This window comes from Lipotes vexillifer, unplaced genomic scaffold (genome assembly GCF_000442215.2).
Source record: "Lipotes vexillifer unplaced genomic scaffold, Lipotes_vexillifer_v1.1 scaffold1008, whole genome shotgun sequence".
NCBI lineage: Eukaryota > Metazoa > Chordata > Mammalia > Artiodactyla > Lipotidae > Lipotes > Lipotes vexillifer.
In genome coordinates, this window is record NW_006772616.1 from 3,838,450 (window position 1) to 3,859,996 (window position 21,547).

The window sequence follows — 21,547 nt, forward strand, 5'->3', positions numbered from 1 at the left end:
GTTAGAAGGGTTAAATGAACTAATATGAGCAAGGCCTAAGTACAGGGTGTGATCATTCAAGAACGTCAGTTTCTGTCTCTCTGACTCCCTGCTCCACTGCTGTTCCCTGTGGCTCAGGGGCTGACTTCCTATTGAGAGCACATACCCGCCCTCCTCTTCAGCTGCCTCACTTGCAAGTACTAAGAAAAAACAAAACAAAAAAAACTGGGGAGCCAGGGAGGATTATAATGTCCTGCTTCATTATTTCATCTGGAGCAGATACAAGGTCAACAACAGGGTATAATCTTTCAGACTCACATTTCAGAGGATAACTGGACCGAAGTAACCCCAGGCATTTCAAAACCTTAACTGCACCAAGGATAAACCCAGACTCTTACCATGGCTCAAAGCTCTGCAGAATCTAGCTGCTGTCTTGTACTTCACCCTCATCTCCTACCTTCCCCTTCTGGCTCAAATACACAGGAGCCACACACCAGACTTCTTGCCATCTCTGGAACACTGAGTCTCTGCGCTTACAGCACCCTTCTCGTCATTCAGGACTCAGCAAATGTCACCTCCTCCAAGAGGTCTTCTCGGGGCCTCCTGGCCAAAACAGCACCACCCCGCCCCAGCTCCCACATCACCCCCTTCTCCTTCACTTGTATCTGAAATTATCTTGTTGATTTGCCCTTTATACGATTACTATCTGTCTCTCCACTAGAATCTTCCATGAGGGCAGAGATCTGGTCTGTCTTCTTGCTTACTGTACCCCCAGCACCCTGTCTGGTGTTCAGTTTCAAACTGCTCATTCAGCAAACAGCGTGTGAGGGTCTGCTCTGGGCTAGACGCTGCTCTGGGTGCTGGAGACCTGGAAATAAACATACAGACAAGGCCCCTGCTCCCGTGGGAGTGAGAATTCAACAGCCAGAAGAGAATTCTCCCCCTCCTCCCCCAGCCTCCAGACTCAGGGCATCCACACAGCTGCGCAGCTCGTGCCCCGCAGAACGTCAACATCCACAGCAGTGCAAGCCCCACCCAGGCCTGTCCTTCGCACGATCATCCACAGCGGCCCTGTGCCCACTGGACCCTCAAGAGAAACTGGAACTAAAAAGTGAAGTTAGCTTGGGGTAGTGAAATCAGTCTAAGGCATCTGTCAACCAAAGGGATGGAAGAAAAGAGGATGAGAAATGACACACTACAGCAGAGTGAAAGTGATTCTCTTTGTTTTGAAAGCATTGCTAAGGTCACTGCTAGGAGAGCTATTTAAAGACCAGAGACTTTAGGATTGTTGCTGCTGGCAGCCACTGTCACCAGGAGCCTGCTGTGAAACCCTGACTTGGAGCAGCCAGAGCAGCTTTCCAAAGGCGCCCTGTGGCTGGCAGCAACTTCAGAAAAGAGACAGAGACAGACAGAGAGACAGAGAGAGAGAGAGAGAGAGAGAGCGAGCGCACGCACGCACGCGCATGTGTCTGTATGGGGACGGGGTGACAGAGAATTTGTTTCAGCACACATATTTTTATTTCCATCTCAGTATCAGTATAAAATACAGATGCTCACAAGCCAACCCTGTGTAAATGGCTGGTGGGAAAAAAAATATGAAGGACGATACCCTCTCCCCCAATAAAGGGTTAAATTATTCAATTCAGAGAAGATACCTGGGTATTGGAATTATGGATGATGTTTTACTTTCTTTGTTATACTGTACTTTCATAATGAACACGTATCACTTTTATCATCAGAGAAAAATGAAGCTATATTTCATTTAAAGGGGTGGTGGTGGAAAGAGACTAAAAATACTAGTAAAATATGAGTAGTCAGCAAAACTCTATGGATATTTTCTCATCCAAAGGCAGCACCAGAGAAACTATAAACTTGGCAGAAAACGTTTTCTCACTAGTTGAGAAAACAGTGGTTTCTTAAACACATCATTTTAAAATAGATGTTCTCAAAGCTCTTATTTATGCAATAGTGGTCTCAGTTTCCTCTAGCTGGTTTACTAGCAGAGAAAGGTCTTGGGTGGGGGAATAAACTAGGAGTTTGGGATTAACATATATACACTACTATATATAATAGATAACCAACAAGGACCTACTGTATAGCACAGGGAACTACACTCAATATTTTATAATAACCTATAAGGGAAAAGAATCTAAAAAAGAATATATATATATATTTTTTTTTTTCTCTCTCTCATTCCTTTATAGCTTTAGATGGGTAATCCCAAAATACACTGACTAATACTACTCTCGGCCAAACAATTAAGATCCATTTGCTGTAGTTTCTGCTATAGAAAAAACTGACTCTACTCTTACTACCTCAGAGATGACCTGGGAATGTGATTAGGGAGAGAGAATACAGAGAAACCATAACTCAGCAGAAAAACATAAGGTTCTGAACGAAGTTATCTCATCAGCAATATTTGCTCTTAAGTAACTCCCAATTTTGTTCCCTTTAAGGAGTCTTGAGAGCATTTTATATTTCTCAAGGGCAGAGGTCTTTCTAGCATCCTATTCTTTTTGTCAAAGAGTTTTCACAACGTAGCATTTCCTTAAATTTTCTAAATGGCCTTATAAAGTAGGTGAGCAAATTTATCCCTATTTTACAAAGAGGAGACAAAACTTAATTGTGGTCAAATAACTGGCCTGCATCCGGAATCTAAACAGAGGTACAAGTGGGACTAAAACACAGGTCCTTTAACTTTCCTTAGCAGACTCAAACATGTCTTACTATAATAAACCACATGCTAAGCAGGTTTAACAACCTCTACCCAGACAGGGATGAAACTAAAATAAAAAACTGTTCGCCACCATTTCTTTCATTGAAAAAAAATTAAGACCCCATTATGTTGTTTTCTATAGTACAAAGTAAATAGAGAATAATCCAGAATCTCCATTTCATTCATGAAGTAGAATTTACTAAAATGTTTGAGGAACAAAAAGAGTAATGTCATTCCTTTTTAGCCTAACTGACAAATGATCAGATTTTAACAAGAGATTACATTCAACCCCCATCAAGAGTAAATAAACAAAAGTGCCTACTGTATATCAAGAACCAAACAATTTCATCAAAAGCCACAAACCCATTCTCACCAGGAATATTCTGTCTCATTTACATATAAAACAGAAGAGACATCAAGCCACAAGTATACGATTTTCATTTTTTAGAGGTATAAAACATAAAGCTTTTCAGGAAGTATGATGAGAGAGGGGTTCTGTTCTGTATTTTGGAAACTTCATGTCTACAATAGCAAATGAAGTGGAAAAAAAAGGAGACCAGGACACCTTCCATGTGTAAGCGCAGTGAGACTGGGCAGCACAGCCAGCGCAACGGAAGGGAGTGAACGTCCGTGTAACGACTACGTACAAGGAGCTGTGGTTTGTGCTCTAAATACGTCACCTCCTACAATCTTCATAAAAAACCTCCAGGTATAAGCAGAACTGAAATTAAAATACGCAAATAGTAAAACCCTTGGTATATACCAAAGTCTTTTAGAAAAACATACCTGTAACCGCTGAAACACTCCCGAGCGTAAGTTTCCAAACCCATAGCGGCACTCTGGATTCAAAGTACTTTCTGGTACCTCTTCATAGGGGGACTGTTCAATTTCCCAATCAAACTCTTCATCGTCATCTTCTACTCCTTCCTCAGAAACCTCAGAAGCACCTAAATGTGCGAAATACTAATTTGTTAAAGCATTGGACTTCCTAGGTATAACTTGGGGAAGAAAAAGTACAGGAAAAAAATGCCTGCCCATGTACCCCGAAAGACATGTATAAGGATATGAATAGCCCCGCTATTCTTTTTTTTTTCTTTAACTGAAATACAGTTAATGTACCATACTAGGTTCATATCAGGTGTACTACATAATGATTTGACATTGGCAAACATTATGAAATGATCACCATCTGTCTCCTTACAAAGTTATTACACTACTATTGACCATATTCCTTACACTGTATATTACATCACTGTGGCTTGCTTATTATGTCACTGGCGGTTTGTACATCTTAATCCCCTTTACCTATTTCGCCCACCCCTACTCTCACTATTCTTATTAGCGAAAAAAAAAAAAAAATGGAGCCAACCCAAAGTTCCATCAGTAGCAGGATGCATAAATAATAAATGCAATGAAAGCAAAACAGATCCCAGCTATATGTGGATAAATCTCACAAAAATGTTATGTGAAAGAAGCCAGATAGCAAACAACACCTACTGTATGAATTACATATACAATTCAAAACCAGGCTACACTGAGGGTAGTGGTTACCTTGGAGAGTAAGGAGGGTGAAATAACCAGGGTAGGATTCCAGGATGTGGGAAACGTTCCATTTCTTGACCTAGGCAGTGTCCACTTTATATTTACTACACTGAATTGTAAGCTTCTGATTTTAGCTCAAGAGGCCAATATTTTGCCAAACACAGAGATGTTATTTCAATTCGTCCCAAAACATGACCGACCTACAGGTTCAATAGAGTTGTTTTTGTCTTTAAATTATGTGTCAGCAAATGAACTATTTTCACATGGTGTCACATGACCTCCTTATCTTGTCACCTGAAGTATTTTCTCCAATTTCCTATTTGCTATATCCCTTTTCCCCTAGAAACACACAGCATTCCAAATATTCGTTTACCTGTATTTCCTCCCAAAGGCAATGAACATACCTATTTCTTCCACAAGTGGTTTTGCAGTCCTGGATTTTCTTGGTGCCAGTAGAGCGGTTAACAAGTTCAGCCCTTCAAAATGCTGGCCAGGAGTTTCTTTGGGCAATCGAATGGTAAAAATTCCTTAAAGATGAATTTGTTTTATGCTTAGCTAGATTTAAAAATTCAAAGACTTCACAAATACAGTTAAGAAACAGGCATCTCGGTAAACTGTAATTCTATTACATAAAGCTCCAAAATTACGTCCTTATTATATAGTTAGTGAAAAAGGCTCAAACAAGATTTTTCAGAACCACTGTTTCAGCTGTCACCTCTATGAGAAATTAATCTGTTAAAGCCACAGAATGCTTAAATCCTACCCAATATCACCTTTACCTATTTATAATATTAAAGGTTCAAGTCAAAAACACAATGGCCTGAGAAGGCAACAGCTTAGGGTTAGCCGTATCTACTCATAAGATTTATTTCTGGACTAGGGGGGGAAATCAGGATATTTAATCCAATGAAGAATAGCAGCAGTTTCAAATATACATGAAATCTTAAATAAGGCAATGACGGCTTGATAAAGTTCTTGATATCTCAAGAGATATATCCCTAAAGTCTGTCTAACATAGACCCAAATTCCATCTGTGTACTCCTTTTCTTTCCTTGACTGGGTTTATCAGCTTCATCTAGGCTTGCCTATGAATGGATTACATTATTCACTACTCTTACATTTTAAAACAGTTTACCTCTTTCAGTGCACTTAACCCATATTCTAATGTATCAGCTACAACTAAACCCAAATATTTCCACATACAACCTTCTTAAACCCCCATGTGCTTTCAAGATTTAATAACTTTGCTTCTGTATGCAACTTACTGCAATTAAAAGCAGATTTACTACCTAGAAAGGCAGTTTCATTATACTTTATTACCACATTAGTTATATTGTGCTATGGGTTAGAACTTTGTCATTTAACTCTTTCATCCCATCTTTCCTCCCTTACCCTAGTTCACTGAGGTCAATAAATAGTCACTGAATAAATCACACAACAGTACACAAGTTTATTCTTACTCCAGATCCAGTGACAAAGGAAAATCCAGTGGTTTCTACAGAAGGGAAATAAATGGTTTCAAGACGAGTTGAAATGAAGGGCTTATCAATTAGGAGTAGAAAATTCAATCAGCCTTTAAATGCCCCCTATGGACAGTTTCTCTCTCACCTACATGTAATTATATTTTAAGATTGAAAATTCCACAAGAAAAAAGAATATATATACAAATACATATATATATATATAAATATGAATATATACATATATATACTGAATCACTTTGCTGTACACCTGAAACTAATACAATATTGTAAATCAATTATACTTCAATAAAAAAATAAATTTTTAAAAAGAAAAAGAAAACTGTCATTTTTTAATTAAAAAATTTAAAAAAATTTTTTCAAAGAAAAAGAAACATTTGACTCACAACTTACAAAAATCATCCACATCTTTTCTAATCAGTCACCTCCAGCAATCTAAATTACTAAATGGAGGGAGAAGGAGGAAATAAAACTTCTAGAAAGCAAAGCCAGAGTATATGACTAATTGAACCTTACTTTAAAGAATATTGTAAAGCACTTTAAAGGACTTGAGGAAATGTAATTGCTAAAAATCCATGAATAACAGGCACTGGACATTAAGAAACAATGAAGAGTGACAGGGGCAGACTGCACTTGCCATACACCTAAAGGTCCCCATAGTACATGAGATTATTATTTAACTACTCCAATAGGAAGAATCCAAAGAAAAAAAACTAACAAAAATTGCAAAGGCAATACCTTTATCTGCAGCATAGGATCCCTGCTCGCTTCCATTTTCTACAATTCTTCCAGGAAGGGTTAATCTGCAGATTTAATAAAAGGTCTCATGAAGTCCTTAAATTACAAAGCATCGTAAGGGACCATCAGTGACAGTAAACATCAACCACCGAAATCAACAATTTTAAAAGGATAATCCTAGCACTTAAATTTTACAAACTATATAACTTACATTTCTTCCCTAGCTAAGAAGAAAGAACTCAGAGGTGACTCATCTTTCTGTTTGAATAGGCGCTCCTCACTGATAAAACACTTAAAAAGAAAAGCCACAATAAATATTAGATATCATTACTGCTACAGTTTTTTCCCTTCCTAGTGAGAGTTATTTATATACCTGGTGCCTGATACAGCATAAGCTCAATAAAAGTGTACTAATTAGTTTCCAAAAAAAAAAAAGAATCAAGAAATGAGAAAGAATAAAGAACCAACAAAACCAACTGTTTATATTGGGCAAATTACTACTTTTAAGTAGTAAAAAAAAAAAAAGGCAGAAAGCAAAAGTGTTTTTCTCATATCTCATTAATACTATATGGGGATTTCCCCCTCTTTCCTACTAAAGAACATGAACTGATTTCCCTGTTTTCAGTTTTACCCGGGTCAGTCAGTCTTCCACTGAGGCCCCAAAAGAATTCTTCTAAAACAAAAATTTGATTGTCACTTTTCTATTTAAAAAGCTTCTAGGGGCTCCCCTGGTGGCGCAGTGGTTGAGACTCTGCCTGCCGAGGCAGGGGACACGGGTTCGTGCCCCGGTCCGGGAAGATCCCACATGCCACGGAGAGGCTGCGCCCGTGAGCCATGGCCTCTGAGCCTGCGCGTCCGGAGCCTGTGCTCCGCAACGGGAGAAGCCAAAACAGTGAGCGGCCCGCGTACCGCAAAAAAATAAAAAACTTCTATGGCTGCCTTGATACTGACTAGATAATTTAAACTCACCAGTACTACATGAGGCCAGCTCCATTCCACTCCAAACTTAAAATATGAACCTCCTTTCCTCCCACACCCGCCTCCTCCATGCTACCTATTCTAACATCATCACCATCATCATCATCATCATCATCATCATCAAACTTGGCAGACCCCAAAAGGTCCGGGGCTTTCCAACCTACCTACCTTTGATCCCAATGTTTCCTGAAGCTACAACACATTTTCCAAACAGAAATCTCTTCTAAACTCAGCCTAAAGATTCAGTTACGAATAAATTAGTTTGTTATCATGCATACAAACACTAACTTTACTCTCAGAATCTGAATGAAGTCCATTTGTGGACTTAAGTCCAAGTTGTGCCATTTACTAGCTCTGTAACTTTCTTGGTACAAGTTCATTAACTTCAAGGCTCATATTCATCATTTATAAAAAGGGAAAAATAACAGAATCTATCCTAGGGTTACTGTGAGGAAGAAAGGATAATGCAAAAAGCTTAGTGGCTAGTACAGTAGGCAAGCATTCAGAAAATGTAAACTATTATTATCATCTCCCTTTTCCTAAATGCTTTGTAACTATAGAGTTAAATTCGTAATGCATGATGGTGAAATCATATTTGCTCACAGATCTGCCTTCCCCGCTAGACTCTCAATTCCTCAAGGAGAGGGGTGAGGTTTTATCCATCTCTGGTATACTGTAGCGAACTGTATTTCCAAAGATGGTCCATCTCACATCACTCCTCCCAACAGTCCAATCTATGTCCCCTCCGCTTAAAAGTGAGTGGGCTTCTGGAACTGTTTTAACCCATATAATATAACAGAAATGACACTGATTTCTGAGGTTAGGTTATAAAAGATGACATGGATTCTGCCTTGCTCCCTGGAATATTTGCCCTTAAAACCTTCAGGTATCATGGAAGTGGTCCAACTCCCTGAAGAAATCACAAACTAGACCATGAAAACAGACCACACAGGGAGGTCCTGAGACCACACGAGAAGAGATTCCCTCCTCCAACCATCCTATCAGTCCCCAGTTGCTTCAGCCCTTCCTGTCCCAGGTCTAGCCACCATGTGACTACAACTAAATTGAAGACCTCAAGCCAGAACAGCTCATCCAAGCCCTTACCAAATTCCTAAGGCACAAAAACCAGGAGAGGGAGTTAAATGATTGTTGTTTTATACCATTAGGTTTGACTGGTTATTTAGCAGCAGATAACTGCAACAGTAAGATGCTCTTAATAAATAATAATACCCACCATTTATTGAACACATAATTACCAGGCACAGTAATAAGGATCACGCATGTACTATCTCAATCCTCACATCAACTCTTTAAGATCACTAATATTAGTCCCATTTTACAGATTAGGAAACTGAGACTAAATAACTTGCCCAAAAGTCACAGAACTTTAAGTGTGCTCAGACCCACAACTCCCGAGCCTCTGCTACCCAAGGAATGGATGAATTTGTATTAAAACTACTCTTTAAATTGCTTCACACATGTCTTCTTACTTTGTCTTCATCAAAACTCCCAAACTTAAGCAAGTGGCTTTTATTTTGAAATTTTTATTGTATTGTATTTATTTTACAATCCTATCTCATTTAATATCTTTTCTCTGAGCCTCTGCGCTCTCATCTGTAACATGGGTAAATAACAGAACCTACTTTGTAGGACTCTCCTAAAATCAAGTGAGATAATTTACATAAGTCACTAACCTGAAGTAAAAAGTCAATAAATGTTTGCTAACACCATCATAGTCTTCTACCCATTCTTCATGTTCTGGCTTAAATGTCACCTCTTCAGAAAGGCTTTCCCTGGCCACTTTGTATAAACCCAGGCTCCTTTTTATTCTCTATCAGTGCACTTTACTTTCCTTCAGAGAAATTACCACAATTTGTAGTTATATGTTTACTTGTTTGTTTATTGTTTCTCTCTCCCCACTAGAATGAAAACTACGTAAGACACCACCACATCCCCAATACCAAAAGCAGAGTCTGGAATATACCATGAGCTCGATAAATCAAGCGAAAGAACGAAAGAGTGAAGAAGCAGGGAAATGCAATATATTCAAATAGGTGGATTAAGTTAAGGCCTAATAGATACCTGAGCAAAACTGGTTCAGGCCCAGTGAAGGAACCAGCTCGACTCAAGAGCAATGTCTGTGCTGGGAATGTACTTAGTTGGGCAGGAAAGGTAGGCTGGAATGAGAAAGATGAGGAGAATGGATTTTCCCTCGGTGGAAAGGAGAGAACAAGGTATTGACAATGTTAAGTAAGAATAATCTGGCTGTGTCCTCTTTAAAATGGGGCTAATAATAATGCCTATCTCTAAGGATCGCTGTCCAGGTAAAATGAGACAATGCACACAAGTACTTAACCCGCCACTTACACGCACTGCTTGCCCGCCACACGAAAGGGGAGGAGAAAGGGTTAACTGTTACCACTGCTGTTACGGTTCTTCAAGGAGAAAAATGCAAACGGACAAGTGCTGAAGGACCCTCCCTGAGGCTTGGGGGACGACAACCACAATGAGGGAGCAAAACCAAACAGAGAAGAAGCAGACAACGAGGAGGTAGGAGAACGAGAGAACTTTGGCGTCGGCGGAGCCAAAGAAGGCGAAAATTTCAGGGAATAGGGAGCGGTCAGCCAAGAGGTCGGGGAACAGAACGTGGACTGAGAAAAGTCAAATGGACGGGTCAGCTGGGAAGTCAGCGCGCGCTGTCCCAGGGCAAGGACGACTAACGCAGAGCGAAAAGAAAACAGAAAAAGGGACAAGAACTAGGGCAACAGGACAGAAAACGGAAAAGGCGATATGGCCCCAAACTCCACGTTTTACAGTGGCTCCGGAATCTCTTCCAGGCGGGGATGTAAGAAGGTTTAAGAAAGGATGACCTCAGAATGGGAGAAAATATTTGCAAATGAAACACCTGACAAACGATTCATCTCCAAAATTTATAAGCAGCTCATGCAGCTCAATAACAAAAAAACAAACAACCCAATCCAAAAATGGGCAGAAGACCTAAACAGACATTTCTCCAAAGAAGATATACAGACTGCCAACAAACACATGAAAGAATGCTCAACATCATTAATCATTAGAGAAATGCAAATCAAAACTACAATGAGATATCATCTCACACCAGTCAGAATGGCCGTCATCAAAAAATCTAGAAACAATAAATGCTGGAGAGGGTGTGGTGAAAAGGGAACACTCTTGCACTGCTGGTGGGAATGTGAATTGATACAGCCACTATGGAGAACAGTATGGAGGTTCCTTAAAAAACTAAAAATAGAACTACCATATGACCCAGCAATCCCACTACTGGGCATATACCCTGAGAAAACCATCATTCAAAAAGAGTCAGGTACCAAAAGGTTCACTGCAGCTCTATTTACAATAGCCCAGAGATGGAAACAACCTAAGTGTCCATCATTGGATGAATGGGTAAAGAAGATGTGGCACATATACAATGGAATATTACTCAGCCATAAAAAGAAACGAAATTGAGCTATTTGTAATGAGGTGGATGGACCTAGAGTCTGTCATACAGAGTGAAGTAAGTCAGAAAGAGAAAGACAAATACCGTATGCTAACACATATATATGGAACTTAAGGGAAAAAAATGTCATGAAGAACCTAGGGGTAAGACAGGAATAAAGACACAGACCTAGTAGAGAATGGACTTGAGGATATGGGGAGGGGGAAGGGTAAGCTGTGATAAAGCGAGAGAGTCGCGTGGACATATATACACTACCAAACGTAAGGTAGACAGCTAGTGGGAAGCAGCCGCATAGCACAGGGAGATCAGCTCGGTGCTTTGTGACCACCAAGAGGGGTGGGATAGGGAGGGTGGGAGGGAAGGAGGGAGACGCAAGAGAGAAGAGATATGGGAACATATGCATCTGTATAACTGATTCACTTTGTTATAAAGCAGAAACTAACACACCATTGTAAAGCAATTATACTCCAATAAAGATGTAAAAAAAAAAAAAAAAAGGATGAGCTTCTGCAACATCCAGAGCGCACGCCTGGAAGAGTTCGCTTCCTCAGCACGTGCTGCAGGGACCTCGGGAAAACGTAGTCGTGATGCTGAGAAGTGCTCTCTTGTTCTTTCATCCTCCCTCGATAAGCAGTTATTTAATGAGTGAATAAATGTATAAATGAATCCCCAAAACACGCTTTTCCCGGAGCCAGGCACCCGGAACTCGCCTGAGAAAGTACGGCTTGGCGTAGAACCTGAAGTCGACCCCCTCGAAGTAGACGTCGAACTCGGAGACCCGGGCGTAGGGCACGCGAATGGCGACAGTCAGGAAGTCGGGGTCCTGGCTAAGGTCGAACGCCGGGGTCAGCATCACCACGCCGGACTCTGGTGCCCAAGTCGGTCACTCTCGCAGCAGTCGCAGTCCTGCCAGTCAAACTCTCCAGGAAGTCCCCACGCTCCGGTGCCCCTTCTGTTAGACACGACGCCTCCGGCTCGAGGCGGAAGTGGCGTGCGTGAGAAAGGAAGTCCCGCCCCACGGCGATCTCCGTGGAGACGGGACGCTGTTAGCGGGGAGGTGGAGACGGAACGTGGTGAATGAGCCTTTGGGCTCAGAAATTGAACCCAGGGAATTGAACCCATAACTTGGACGTACCTGGGCTAGAGTCCGCCTTAGACCCACCAAGCCTCTTTGGAGGTTCTTAGAGATGATTTAAACATTGGCTTTGCAGGCAGAGAGATCCGCGTTTGAATCCCTTCTCTCCAATTCGCAGCTGTAAGACCTTGGGGAAGTTACAAAACCTCTCTGTACTTCAGATATCTCTTCTATAAAATGAGGCTAGAACATAGACTCGTAGAGCTGATGTGAGTACAGCGTGGAATTACGCATGTAAAGCTCTAACAACATACCTGGCAAGTTGTCAGTGTTCGGTGTGTTGGAGCCGTCACCGCGGTAGCCACAGAAGCATCGTTACTGTGGTTTTCCTTAGTTCTCACCTGCTTTGTCAACAATTCCCCTTTCTCCCTCTCCCTCTCCGTCTGTCTCTACCGATTTCTATCTCCTCCTCCTCCCCCTACACGTCCCTCTCCCTGTATCTTTTTCTGCCACTTTCTCTCCTCTTCCTAGTTCCTATTTAAACAGACTTTTTTTGTTTAGAGAGCGTCCATCCCACTTAGCTCGTTTAATCTACACCACGAGCTCCGAAGACCACGACTCACAGAGATTAAGCAATATGTCTTATGATCATGCATTTTACAATTACCAAAACCCAGAATGTCTGACTCTTAAACACTGTTAGTGCCTGCAATTGACGAATTGCAATGCCTCTGTACTTTCCCCTCTTTCATTTTCTCACTTTTTTCCTTACACTTAATCGAGGTCCTCTTTTCTGTCTTTTTCCCTTCTCTTCCTTGTATTTCCCCTTTTTACTCGATGCTGGTCATACTCTCCCAATGCCTCTCTCACTAGTCTCCCTCCTCCCGTGCATATTCCCTTGGCCTTCCTTCCCTCTCATTTTATTTCCTGTTATTCCACCAGTAACTAGAATATTCCAGGAAATGTTTTTATTTCCCGGGTTTAAATATCAGGGGAAGATGGGTGAAAGTCATCTCTGGGGACAGTGGACCAGATAACCTCAAAAGCCTTTTCAACCTCCAATTTTTTATGAGTCTTGAAAATTAATTAAGACTCATTAAAGCATATTAACAGGAGTAAATAAAATAAAAAATTCAAAATAAAAATCATTCAGCTTAAATCTAGGAGTTTTGATAAAGACAAAGAGGTTATGTGTAAAACAGTTTAAAGAGCACTCTTTACACATTCATCCATTCCTTGGGTGGCAGAGGAATTAATTGAATTGACTGAATACTCACTGTGTGCCAGCACTGCACAGTATCCTTTATAATGATCTCATTTCCCCATTCTGACAGCTCCGTGAACTAGGCTTTATATATCCCCATGGTTTGCACAGGATTTCACAGCTAGTGAGTAGTGCAATGGAAATTGAAACCCAAGTGAGTCTGATTACTGAGCCCAAGCTCTAAAATACTATAGAGCTGACTCCCTTTAATATTACCACATACCCAACTTTTTTCCTATTGTAAGCACAAGTCTCGCTGCTTTAGAACATATTGGGCCTTATAAATAATAGGCACTCAATAATGAAAATAAATTGATACAAACTTGGAAATAGTAAAGCTCTCAAAAGGTCCCTTGAGATAGACCTTTGGCTGGATCATTCCAAATTAGCTTCTCTAAAAATAATCTTTACACTTTCCATGGGACCTCATTCCTGGAGGTCACAAGCATTAATATTTTTAAATTATTAAAAGCTATGCATGAGGAAAGTCTGTTTGAAAGCACTTTACAAAGTAGAGCTGTGCATTTCCTGGACGTTTTACTCTTTGTTTGGCAACACACACACACACACACACACACACACACACACACACACACAAGATTGCAACACAGAAAGACTATATGGTACATTTCTGCTGTTATTTATTTATTTTGATGAAATATATATTGCATTTGCTGTATCATGAAATACTGATATATATAACAGGGATTTGTTTACTTGGATTTCTAATTAGTGATAAATTACACAAGTTAGAAGCTCATTCTCTTTTTTAAAAAACAGACTACAGATAAAGTTCCCTTGATTTCTGTCCAACTTCGGTCTTTTCTTCTGCTTCCCCAAGAGTAATCCATCTAGCCACTCTTGCAGAGCTTTTTATATTTCTATGTACATATTTCTAGGTACCCTGTTACTTTGTATGTGCATGGGTACATTATCATACTATAAATGTAAATCTGCAACATTATTTTATTATTTTTCTTGGGTACTTTTCTAGGCATATCAATATTGATTCAAAGATCCAGTTGAGTTCCTGTTTCTAGATATAGACGTTGCTTGAAAATAAACACATCATTTCAAAGTTTCATTTTAACTCTGCTTTAGAAGGAAAACAAACAAGAATGAAAATTTTCATCATTTTTGAGCATTTGAAGTTGCTGTATTTATTTATTTTTGTTTCTTTTTCCCATTTTCTTAAGGCCTACTTTTGGATGGCCTTTCACTAATTTAAAAATAGTTTTTTCTGTGGCCAATTTATTGAGGACAAGCATATAACCTGCCATCTCCAATTATATTAAATTAGCCCCTCTTCTGGTCTAACAAACTCAATTGTGATTCACAAGGCTCAAGATAAAATGTCAAATTTAAAAAATTTTTTTCCATAAACAATTCCAGTTTCAACCCTATTACTAAGTGCTACTATTAGGAGTCTTTTAATGAAGTGCTCCTAGCTTCCAGAAGGTGGCAGGCATTTAGGCAAGTAAGACAATGTTATCTTAAAGAACATACTTTTAACCTATGTTGGAAATAGCTTCCTGAATAAGCTGCTTATAACTCTAGTTCATTCTCTGAGCCATTTTGGGGAGATGGTGGGATCTTACATAAAATCTGCAAACTACACCTTAACCACTGTTATTATTTTATTTTATTTATTTATTTTTTAATTCACATTCTTCCTCTTTATTCCTTTAACCAATGATTACGATAATAAGGTGACAGTACATTTCAGATACAAAAATTTCTATAAACTTCTTATGTTGTTCTAATATTTTCTAAATCATTCCTCCCTTCTTTTTTCCCCATTTTTATTATTTTTTATTTTTTTTCACACACACACCGTATTTTATTTTCACAAGAGATAAATAAACTGACAGCAAGCATTGTAAATGGATGACACAACAAAAGCAACAACAATTGCAATTACCAAACATGAAAAACACTCATACGATGTCATAACATTGACATTCAGTCCAGTAATCCTCCACTGTAACAGCTCCTTTACTTTGCAGTGAAAATTGATTTGTATATTTTTTGCCTGAGTCCTTGTGAGATTTTTTTTATTCAAACTGAAAGTCACCAAAATTATAATCATCCTCATCAGTTCACTCAGTCCTATCGAATTAATTTTTTTTCATCTTGATCTTTTGTTAGCACTTTTATGAATTCATCAGTTTTCCATTAGAGTTCTCAAAATGCTTATTCATTCAGTTCAGCAGTATAGTCAGTTACCAGAAACCTGTACTTGTCAGTCTTTTCCTTGAATTCCTTGAAGATGAAACCCTTTTATAGGAACACTTTTGCAAAAGCATCAGAGTACACCCAAAACTGTCTGGAAATGACAAAAGACTTAAAAATGACCATGGTTAATGACTTCAGGAAAGTTCATAATAATGCAATTGACAAGGAAACTTAGTTATTTCTGAGATATACATTTTAAAGTAATAACGAATTATGACATCTAACATTACACCAGAACATATAAGATTTTTAGAAATTTCATGTAATGTCTGAAAAAATTATATTAACATATTTCCATACAAATAACCCCAAAATATTTAGTATTAGTTGTTTTTTTGGTTTGTTTGTGTGCTTTTTTATACTGTAGGTTCTTATTAGTCATCAATTTTATACACATCACTGTATACATGTCAAACCCAATCGCCCAATTCAGCACACCACCATCCCCACCCCACCGTGGTTTTCACCCCTTGGTGTCCATACGTTTGTTCTCTACATCTGTATCTCAAATTCTGCCCTGCAAACCAGTTAATCTGTACCATTTTTCTAGGTTCCACATACATGCGTTAATATACAATGTTTGTTTTTCTCTTTCTGACTTACTTCACTCTGTATGACAGTCTCTAGATCCATCCACGTCTCAACAAATGACTCAATTTCGTTCCTTTTCAGGGCTGAGTAATATTCCATTGTATATATGTACCACCACTTCTTTATCCATTCACCAGTCGATGGGCATTCAGGTTGCTTCCATGACCTGCCTATTGTAAATAGAACTGCAATGAACATTGTGGTACATGACTCTTTTTGAGTTATGGTTTTCTCCGCGTATATACCCAGTAGTGGGATTGCTGGGCCGTATGACAGTTCTATTTTTAGTTTTTTAAGGAAGCTCCCTACTGTTCTCCATAGTGGCTGTATCAATTTACATTCCCACCAACAGTGCGAGAGGGTTCCCTTTTCTCCACACCCTCTCCAGCATTTGTTGTTTGTAGACTTTCTGATGATGCCCATTCTAACTGGTGTGAGGTGATACCTCATTGTAGTTTTGATTTGCATTTCTCTAATATAAGTGATGTTGAGCAGCTTTTCATGTGCTTCTTGGCCATCTGTATGTCTTCTTTGAAGAAATGTCTACTTAGGTCTTCTGCCCATTTTTGGATTGGGTTGTTTGTTTCTTTAATATTGAGCTGCATGAGCTGTTTATATATTTTGGAGATTAATCCTTTGTCCGTTGATTTGTTTGCAAATATTTTCTCCCATTCTGAGGGCTGTCTTTTCATCTTGTTTATGGTTTCCTTTGCTGTGCAAAAGCTTTGTAGTTTCATAAGGTCCCATTTGTTTATTTTTGTTTTTATTTCCATTACTCTAGGAAGTGGATCAAAAAAGATCTTGCTGTGATTTATGTCAAAGAGTGTTCTTCCGGGCTTCCCTGGTGGCACAGTGGTTGAGAGTCCACCTACCGATGCAAGGGACACGGGTTCGTGCCCCGGTCCGGGAAGATCCCACATGCCGCGGAGCGCCTGGGCCCGTGAGCCGTGGCCGCTGAGACTGCCCATCCGGAGCCTGTGCTCCGCAACGGGAGAAGCCACAACAGTGAGAGGCCTGCGTACCGCCAAAAAAAAAAAAAAAAAGAGTGTTCTTCCTATGTCTTCCTCTAAGAGTTTTATAGTGTCTGGGCTTACATTTAGGGGTCTAATCCATTTTGAGTTTATTTTTGTGTATGGTGTTAGGGAGTGTACTAATTTCATTCTTTTACATGTAGCTGTCCAGTTTTCCCAGCACCACTTATTGAAGAGACTGTCTTTTCTCCATTGTGTATCTTTACCTCCTTTGTCATAGATCAGTTGACCATAGGTACATGGGTTTATCTCTGGGCTTTCTATCCTGTTCCATTGATCTATGTTTCTGTTTTTGTACCAGTACCATATTGTCTTGATTACTGTAGCTTTGTAGTACAGTCTGAAGTTAGGGAATCTATTTCCTCCAGCTCTGTTTTTTCCCCTCGAGACTTCTTTGGCTATTTGGTGTCTTTTGTGTCTCATACAAATTTTACATGATTTGTTCTAGTTCCATAAAAAATGCCATTGGTAATTTGATAGGGATTGCATTGAATCTGTAGATTGCTTCGGGTAGTATAGTCATTTTCACAATATTGATTCCTCCAGTCCAAGAACATGGTATATCTCTCAATCTGTTGGTATCATCTTTAATTTCTTTCATCAGTGTCTTATAGTTTTCTGCATACAGGTCTTTTGTCTCCCTAGGTAGGTTTATTCCTAGGTATTTTATTCTTGTTGTTGCAATGGTAAATGGCAGTGTTTCCATAACTTCTGTTTCAGATTTTTCATCATTAGTGTATAGGAATGCATGAGATTTCTGTGCATTAATTTTGTATCCTGCAATTTTACCAAATTCATTGATTAGCTCTAGTAGTTTTCTGGTAGCATCTTTAGGATTCTCTATGTATAGTATCATGTCATCTGCAAACAGTGACAGTTTTACTTCTTCTTTTCCAATTTTTATTCCTTTTATTTCTTTTTCTTCTCTGATTGCCGTGGCTAAAACTTCCAAAACTATGTTGAATAATAGTGGTGAGAGTGGACATCCTTGTCCTGTTCCTGATCTTAGAGGAAATGCTTTCAATTTTACACCATTGAGAATGATGTTTGCTGTGGGTCTGTGGTATATGGCCTTTATTATGTTGAGGTAGGTTCCCTCTATGCCCACTTTCTGGAGAGTTTTTATTGTAAATCGGCATTGAATTTTGTCAAAAGCTTTTTCTGCCTCTATTGAGATGATCATATGGTTTTTATTCTTCAAGTTGTTAATATGCTGTATCACATTGGTTGATTTGCATATATTGAAGAATCCTTGCATGCCTGGGATAAATCCCACTTGATTGTGGTGTATGATCCTTTTAATGTGCTGTTGCATTCTGTTTGCTAGTATTTTGTTGAGGATTTTTGCATCTATATTCATCAGTGATATTGGTCTATAATTTTCTTTTTTTTGTAATATCTTTGTCTGGTTTTGGTATCAGGGTGATGATGGCCTCATAGAATGAGTTTGGGAGTGTTCCTTCCTCTGCAATTTTTTGGAAGAGTTTGAGAAGGATGGGTGTTAGCTCCTCTCTAAATGTTTGACAGAATTCACCCGTGAAGCCATCTGGTCCTGGACTTTTGTTTGTTGGAAGATTTTTAATCACAGTTTCAATTTCAGGGCTTGTGATTGGTCTGTTCATATTTTCTGTTTCTTCCTGATTCAGTCTTGGAAGGTTATACCTTTCTAAGAATTTGTCCATTTCTTCCAGGTTGTCCATTTTATTGGCATAGATTTGCTTGTAGTTGTCTCTTGGGATGGCTTGTACTTCTGCGGTGTCTGCTATAACTTCTCCTTTTTCATTTCTAATTCTATTGATTTGAGTCCTCTCCCTCTTTTTCTTGATGAGTCTGGCTAATGGTTTATCAATTTTGTTTATCTTCTCAAAGAACCAGCTTTTAGTTTTATTGATCTTTGCTATTGTTTTCTTTGTTTCTGTTTCATTTATTTCTGCTGTGATCTTTATGACTTCTTTCCTTCTGCTAACTTTAGGTTTTGTTTGTTCTTCTTTCTCTAGTTCCTTTAGGTGTAAGGTTAGATTGTCTATTTGAGATTTTCCTTGTTTCTTGAGGTAGGATGTATAGCTCTAAACTTCCCTCTTAGAACTGCTTTTGCCACATCCCATGGGTTTTGGATCGTCGTGTTTTCATTGTCATTTGTCTCGAGGTATTTTTTGATTTCCTCTTTGATTTCTTCAGTGATCTCTTGGTTATTTAGTGATGTATTGTTTAGCCTCCATGTGTTTGTGTTTTTTACATTTTTTTCCCTGTACTTCATTTCTGATCTCATAGTGTTGTGGTCAGAAAAGATGCTTGATACGATTTCAGTATTCTTAAATTTTCTGAGGTTTCATTTGTGACCCAGTATGTGATCTCTCCTGGAGAATGTTCCTTGCGCACTTGAGAAGAAAGTGTAATCTGCTGGTTTTGGATGGAATGTCCTGTAAATATCAATTAAATCTATCTGGTCTATTGTGACATTTAAAGCTTGTGTTTCCTTATTAATTTTCTGTCTGGATGATCTGTCCATTGGTGTAAGTGAGGTGTTAAAGTCCCCCACTATTATTGTGTTACTGTCAATTTCCTGTTTTATAGCTCTTAGCAGTTGCCTTATGTATTGAGGTGCTCCTATGTTGGGGGCTTATATATTTATAATTGTTTTATCTTCTTCTTGGATTGATCCCTTGATCATTATGTAGTGTCCTTCCTTGTCTCTTGTACTATTCTTTATTTTAAAGTCTATTTTATCTGATATGAGTATAGTTACTCCAGGTTTCTTTTGATTTCCATTTGCATGGAATATCTTTTTTCATCCCCTCACTCTCAGTCTGTCCCTAGGTCTGAAGGGAGTCTCTTGTAGACAGCATCTATATGGGTCTTGTTTTTGTATCCATTCAGCAAGCCTGTGTCTTTTGTTTGGAGCATTTCATCCATTCACGTTTAAGGTAGTTATCAATATGTATGTTCCTATGACCATTTTCTTAATTGTTTTGGGTTTGTTTCTGTAGCTTCTTTTCTTCTCTTGTGTTTCCCACTTAGAGAAGTTCCTTTAGCAGTTGTTGTAGAGCTGGTTTGGTGGTGCTGAATTCTCTTAGCTTTTGCTTGTCTGTAAAGCTTTTGATTTCTCCATCGGATCTGAATGAGATCCTTGCTATGTAGAGTAATCTTGGTTGTAGGTTCTTCCCTTTCATCACTTTAAATATGTCATGCCACTCCCTTCTGGCTTGTAGAGTTTCTGCTGAGAAATCAGCTGTTAACCTTATGGGAGTTCCCTTGTATGTTATTTGTCCTTTTTCCCTTGCTGCTTTCAATAATTTTTCTTTTGTCTTTAATTTTTGCCAATTTGATTACTATGTGTCTTGGCATGTTTCTCCTTGGGTTTATCTTGTATGGGCCTCGCTGCGCTTCCTGCACTTGGGTGGCTCTTTCCTTTCCCATGTTAGGGAAGTTTTTGACTCTAATCTCTTCAAATATTTTCTCAGGTCCTTTCTGTCTCTTTTCTCCTTCTGGAACCCCTATAATGCGGATGTTGTTGAGTTTAATGTTGTCCCAGAGGTCTCTTAGGCTGTCTTCATTTCTTTTCATTCTTTTTTCTTTATTCTGTTCTGCAGCAGTGAATTCTACCATTCTGTCTTCCAGGTTACTTACCCATTCTTCTGCCTCAGTTATTCTGCTATTGATTCCTTCTAGTGTACTTTTCATTTCAGTTATTGCATTGTTCATCTCTGTTTGTTTGTTCTTTAATTCTTCTAGGTCTTTGTTAAACATTTCTTGCAGCTTCTTGATCTGTGCCTCCATTTGTTTTCTGAGGTCCTGGACCATCTTCACTATCATTATTCTGAATTCTTTTTCTGGAAGGTTGCCTATCTCCACTTCATTTAGTTGTTTTTCTGGGGTTTTATCTTGTTCCTTCATCTGGTACATAGCCCTCTGCCTTTTCATCTTGTCTATCTTTCTGTGAATGTGGTTTTTGTTCCATGGGCTGCAGGATTGCAGTTCTTCTTGCTTCTGCTGTCTGCCCTCTGGTGGATGAGGCTATCTAAGAGGCTTGATGGGAGGGACTGGTGGTGGGTAGAGCTGACTGTTGCTCTGGTGGGTGGAGCTCAGTAAAACTTTAATCCACTTGACTGTTGATGGGTGGGGCTGGGTTCCCTCTTTGTTGGTTGTTTGGCCTGAGGCAACCCAACACTGGAGCCTACCTGGGTTCTTTGGTGGGGCTAATGACAGACCCTGGGAGGGCTCACATCAAGGAGTACTTCCCAGAACTTCTGCTGCCAGTGTCCTTTTCCCCATGGTGAAACAGAGCCACCCCCTGCCTCTGCAGGAGACCCTCCAACACTAGCAGGTAGGTCTGGTTCATTCTCCCCTGGGGTCACTGCTCCTTCCCCTGGGTCCCGATTCGCACACTACTTTGTGTGTGCCCTCCAAGAGTGGAGTATCTGTGTCCCCCAGTCCTGTCG

At 39.4% G+C, this 21,547-nt stretch overlaps 1 protein-coding gene across 1 annotated transcript in view; it reads right to left on the minus strand.

Annotated features, from left to right (window-relative positions):
* The window catches only part of SHQ1 (SHQ1, H/ACA ribonucleoprotein assembly factor), an 89,766-nt gene extending 78,001 nt beyond the window's left edge, over positions 1–11,765 (minus strand). The window contains 4 exon segments of the mRNA XM_007447667.1: positions 3,482–3,642; positions 4,642–4,764; positions 6,457–6,521; positions 11,623–11,765. Coding sequence (XP_007447729.1) covers positions 3,482–3,642; positions 4,642–4,764; positions 6,457–6,521; positions 11,623–11,765 — 492 coding nt within the window.
* Positions 11,766–21,547: the final 9,782 nt, after the last annotated feature.